The 5,837-nt window shown below is 61.4% G+C and overlaps 1 protein-coding gene across 1 annotated transcript; it reads left to right on the plus strand.

The window, feature by feature from the left end:
- Positions 1–593: 593 nt before the first annotated feature.
- Positions 594–5,604, plus strand: LOC141949664 (protocadherin-10-like). The gene is made up of 4 exons (XM_074883524.1): positions 594–3,492; positions 4,685–4,743; positions 4,848–4,936; positions 5,186–5,604. Exons 1-4 carry the CDS (start codon positions 1,006–1,008, stop codon positions 5,443–5,445), a joined length of 2,895 nt encoding a protein of 964 aa, XP_074739625.1. The 5' UTR covers positions 594–1,005; the 3' UTR covers positions 5,446–5,604.
- The last annotated feature ends 233 nt before the right edge of the window (positions 5,605–5,837 follow it).

A 5,837-nucleotide genomic window follows, 5' to 3' on the forward strand; every position in this document is an offset into this window, starting at 1 on the left:
ACCGAGCGCCCCCGGGGACGGGGCCGGCGGGAGGCGACGCGCGGAGCTGCCCGGGCGCGGCGGCGGCTGGAGACCGCGGGGAGAACGGATCGGCCAGCGGAGGGACCGTGATCGGTACCGGGGCGGGGAGCGGAGGGGAGGGGTCGCAGCGGGCTCCGTCTGTCGCCCTCCGGGGGCCGGTGGGGCACCCGAGGTTCGGTCCGCGCCCGCCTTCCCCCTCGCCTTCCGCGGGGGGCGGAAAGTTTGTGCCCGCGGGGGGAGCCAACGGCGGGAGGCGAGGGGGGGGGCAGGTCCTCGGGTCTCCGGCGGGATCGTGCCCCGAGAGCCCGAGGGGGCTGGCGCTGGGGTCCCCGGTGGGGAACCGGGATTAGGGCGCGGGGCTGTGGGTAGATGGGGTGTCGGGGGTGGGAGCGGGGAAGGAGGGGGGGGATCTCTCTGTGCCTCCGCGCGGATGGGCTCAGCTTTATCCAGGGCTGTAATCCCCCCTGCTCCGGTAATTAAAAACTCCGCATTACAAGGAAAACGGTGTGCAGGGAAATGTAATCAAGTCTGGAGGGGCTTAACCATCTGGTAAAGGTTAGGACCGACACGGCGGGGGCCGCGGCGGGAGGATTTGGCAGCCGCTGCGATTCGGGCTCCTCTTAATCTACCGCGGGGACGAGCGCAGCATCTGCGGGGTAATACCGGTGCCCCGGGCAGCGATCGGTATCGCTGGAGCTCCCACCGCCGTTGACGGGACGTCCCCGGGGCTAGCCCCCTCCCCAGGTGCGTCCGGCTCCGGTAGACCGATTCTGCGGGCCCGGGTGCCTCCCCTCCCCGAGACCAGCAGGGAAAGGGTTAAGCGACCGCCGGTGGTCGCGGCTTGTCCCCCCCAGCCCCGGGCAGGGCCCTCCGCCGCCGCCCCCGGGAGCCTGAAACTCTTCGAAAGTGCAAGGGGCGAGCAAAGGCGAGGGAGGACGCGGCGGCGCGAGTGGGACCCCGCGTCCCCGGGAGGGCTGCGGGGCCATGGGGGCCGGGGCAGGCTCCGGGCGGGGGCAGCTCTTCCTCCGCTCTCTACTCTTCCTCCTGCTGGCCGGGTCCCCGGCATCGCGCCTGGCGAGCGGGCAGCTGCGCTACGCCGTGCCGGAGGAGCTGGAGCACGGAGCCTTCGTGGCCAACCTGGGCGAGGACCTGGGGCTGGATGTGTCCACCCTGTCAGCGCGGCGGTTCCGCATCGTGTCACGGGCCGGGGCCAGGCAGCACCTGGAGGTGAACCTGGAGAACGGGATCCTCTTCGTGAACGAGCGGATTGACCGGGAGGAGGTGTGCGAGGCGGGGGGGACTTGCTTGCTCCACCTGCAGCTCCTCGTCGAGAGCCCACTGGAGCTCTACCGCGTCGAGGTGGAGGTGCTGGACATCAACGACCACGCACCCACCTTCCCCTGGCAAGAGTATGTGCTGGAGGTGGCCGAGTCCGCTGTGCTCGGTGCCCGCTTCCCGCTGGAGAGCGCCCAGGATCCTGACGTGGGTACCAACTCGGTGCACACCTACCGCCTCAGCCCCAACGGTTTCTTTTCGCTCGAGGTTCAGACGCGCAGTGACGCCAGCAAGTTTGCGGAGCTGGTGCTGGAGCGTGCCCTTGACCGTGAGCAGCAACGCGCGCACCGGGTGCTGCTCACCGCTCTTGACGGCGGTGTCCCCGAGCGCTCGGGCACAGCTCACATCCTCGTCACGGTGCTGGATGCAAATGACAACGTGCCTGTCTTTGACCAGCCCTCGTACGGCGTGAGCCTTCCTGAGGATGCCCCTGCCGGCACCCTGGTCATCCAGCTCAACGCCACTGACCTGGATGAGGGCCCCAACGGGGAGATCGAGTACTCCTTCAGCGGGCACGCGCCGCCGCGCGTCCGGGAGCTCTTCCACGTAGAGCCCCGGAGTGGGCAGGTGCTGCTGAAGGGCCCTCTGGACTACGAGCGGGCAAGCCTGCACGAGCTCTACGTGCAAGCCAAAGACCGTGGACCCTCAGCTGTGGCCGTGCACTGCCGGGTGCTCGTGCACCTCCTTGACGTGAACGACAATGCGCCAGAGGTGACCCTCACCTCTGTGTCCACGCCCGTGCTGGAGGATGCCCCGCCAGGCACTGTCATTGCTGTCATCAGCGTTCTGGACCGGGACTCTGGGGATAACGGGCGTGTGAGCTGTGAGGTCAGCCCCGACATACCCTTTGAGCTCCGCTCTTCCTTCCGCAACTACTACACGCTGGTCACCACGCAGGCGCTGGACCGGGAGGTTGTGCCTGAGTACAACATAAGCATCACCGCACGGGACATGGGGTCCCCTGCCCTGCTGACCCTCAGCACCCTCACCGTCCCAGTGTCTGATGTCAACGACAATGCCCCACGCTTCCTCCAGCCCTCCTACAGCGTCTACGTGATGGAGAACAACGCACCAGGTGCCTCCATCTGCTCCGTCAGCGCGTTGGACCCCGATTGCCAACAAAACGCTTACCTATCCTACTCCATTGCCGACGGGCACATCCATGGCATGCCTGTGGGCACCTACGTGTCCATCAACTCAGACAGCGGGCACATGTATGCCCTGCGGTCCCTCGACTACGAGCAGATCCGCAGTTTCCAGATTCAGGTGCAAGCACAGGATGCGGGTTTCCCCCCTCTCAGCGCCAATGTCACTGTCCACATCTTCGTACTGGACCAGAATGACAATGCTCCAGTCATCGTTTCCCCCATGCCACGCAACGGCTCTGTGGCCACCGAGCTGGTGCCGCGATCAGCCGGGCCTGGCTACCTTGTGGGCACGGTGTCGGCTGTGGATGCAGACACGGGGCTGAACTCTCGCCTCTCCTACCAGCTCCTCCAGGCCACTGACTTCACCCTCTTCAGTATAGCACCAGACACGGGTGAGCTGCGCACCCTTCGCTCCTTTCTGGAGCAGGATGCAACCCGGCAGCGGCTGGTGGTGCAGGTGCGTGACGGTGGGCAGCCAGCCCTCTCAGCCACCGTGTCCCTCCTGCTTTCAGTGGTGGAGACGATGCCTCAGACTCTCTCTGACTTCAGCGAGTTCAGCCTCCCCCCAGAGGACTCTTCATCCTCCCCACTCACTGTCTACCTCCTTGTCTCCCTGGGCTCCATCTCCTTCACTTTCCTCCTCGCCATCCTCATCCTCACAGCCATTCGGTGCCGTGGAGAGCGGCGCTCGTGCCGAGGTGATGGCTGCTCACCACCCCGCTGCCACTGCTGCCCTGGCTCCAGACCCTCCCCTGAGAGCCTGAAGACATCCAACCTGACAGCGCAGCCCCCTGCAGGGACCACGGCTGCCACCTGCCTCGATGTGCCCGGGGGTGGCCCCCCAGGCTACTGCTACAAGGTCTGCCTTGGTCCTGAGTCTGCCCAGAGTGACTTCATGTTCCTCAAACCCTGCAGCCCCCCCTGGAACAACGAGAAGGACTCTAGGAAGCAGTCCCGGCCAGGCCAGCATCTCCAGGTCTCCAAGCAGGTAACTCCATGCCTGGTGGTGCTTACCAGTGCTCCACAGGTCCCCCCCACCCCCTCCTTCAGCCTCTGCTGTGAGAGAAACCAGGCACAGCTTTTCCCAGAGAATAACCAGCGCCTTTGATCAGTGTGGAAATTAGGAGTCATCAGGCAGTGGGAATCTCCCCACTGAGGTCTAATTACTGGGGGACGGCAGACTCGGCTGAAGTGAGAGGAAATCCCGTTCCGATGCCTTTTGCACCCGTTAGAGGCAACGGAGCTGCTCCAGTGCCGTGGGGGAGGTAGAATGGCGGAGGCGGCATCTCCTTCATGTGGGTGAGCAATTCATGCTGGGACAGCCCAAGCGTCGCTGCCCCTCTGCTTCCCCCATGCCGGCGGCGGTCCGCAGTGTCCCGCTGCCACATCCGGGGCTGGCCCTGGCCCCTCTGCCATCACTCATGTCCCCCGTTCTGGCTGCTGGGCTGCCACTGAGCTGCCCCAGCAGGGAGGGAGTGGGGTCTTCAGGGCGGGATTTTGATGTCAACATTTGTTAGGTATTGAAATGAGGAATGTCTAATTTTCCCAATGAAAGGCTCTTTCCGAAACGCGATTACAAGGATGGAGAGTGATGAGGCGTCTAATCCACTTACGTTTGACTTTTAATAAAACAGCCCTTCCAAGGAGAGCCCAAGACTCACTGCCAAGAGGCTCTCCTCGCACGTCTCCTTGCACAACTGGACTCACTTCTCTAATACGTTAATGGGCTTTTCCCTAGTTGTTTACAACCCCCCTGGGACAGCGGGTATGCAGCCAATTTCCACACCTCTTACCTTTTGGTGCCTGAGACCTGGGCTAAGCCACCATCCCACCTGCAAAAAAGGCTTTTTAAAATTAACAGAAATAAGAAAAGCCTCTCTCTCTCCCCAGAAGGACAAACCTTGACAATTGAACTCCCAGAGACAGAGAGCAAGCCCCAGACAACCCCAATGTCTCAGGAGGGTGGGGAAGGTCCAGAAGGGAACAAGCTGGTTCAACACTGCCTCAGTTTCCCTAAAATGGGAATGTGCTACTTGCTTCTCCACAAAGGAGGAGATGGAGTCCTGCATCCCTGACTACTGAAGCCTGGTGCTGGCAGCGCTGGGTTGATGAACAGAGGGTCCCAGGGCTGATTACAGAGGGTCCCCATAACCAGCCTTGCCCTTCCCTGTGTTTTTCAGATCAAGCAGCCCAACATGGACTGGCTGCCTCCAAGTATGCAGCAACCTGCCCTGAAAAGGTACCAAATCCGACACTGCAGGAACAGAGGGAGCGGGTGGAAGGGGGATGTGGGGATGGGGAAGTTATCTCTGATGCAGCTTTGAACCAATCTCTTCTCTTTAGCTCCCAGAGCCTGGAGGACGTGGGGGAAATCCGCAGAGCCCTCCAGAAGGAGCACGAGAGGCTGTGCACGCTGGTGACCCCTGTCTCTGGTTAGTATTGAGGTGCTGGGGCTGGGAAGACCAGACCCTCTTGTAGCTTGGTTGAGGTGCAGTTGGGGGGACACATCCCTGTTCCTAGCAGTGGTAGAGTTTTGTGGGGTGGAAGAGGTGTCCAGGCTCCAGAAGGGAGGTTGGTGACACATAGCCACGGGCTTGCACCCTGGGACATGGATGTGATTGTTCCACTGAGCTATGGATGTGACCTCCCCTGAGCCAGTCTCGCACTCATCTTTCCTCCAGAGTTTCAGAAGGCTTCAGCAGGCACCAACAGCATCTGGACACCCCAATACAGCCCCTTGTACCCAGGTCACATCCCAGCCCTGGATTATCAGCACAATGTCTACATCCCCGGCACCCCTACTCTGCTTTCCAGCAAAGACGGGCCCCTTTTCCTGGGCAGGGAGAACAAGAACAGCTTCTCCACCTTTGGCAAGAGGAAGAAGATGACAACTTACTGTGACATGCATGACAGTGTGGTTATCAACAACGACCTGAAATAGTGACCAGTGCTAGGCCTGGATGGCTCTGCCCAAGGCCCTGGCAATCACCTGCATTATTTCAGCTGCTGGGTCCACCCGCAGCACACAACTCCATGTATAGACCACTCAGGACTTTGTGGGGCTGCTGGGATATTGGCTCACCAGAGTGTGGGGAAAGGATTTAAGGAGCAAGAGACTGAAAAGTGATGAGGATGGGCAGGGGGAGGGGGGATGGGCATTTCTCCCATTTCATTCCACAGAGCTGTGTTGGCAGCAGGTGCTGTTTGGGGTCCATACGACCAGATTTAAGCAAATCTGCCTTGAGTTTACCCATTCCCATGTCCCTTTAGGGACCATCCATCTCTGTAAACATTGTCACTTATTTGTCTTGTCTGGCTGTGTGAATGTACTGA

Source organism: Strix uralensis, chromosome 14, assembly GCF_047716275.1.
Source record: "Strix uralensis isolate ZFMK-TIS-50842 chromosome 14, bStrUra1, whole genome shotgun sequence".
Taxonomy (NCBI): Eukaryota; Metazoa; Chordata; class Aves; order Strigiformes; family Strigidae; genus Strix; species Strix uralensis.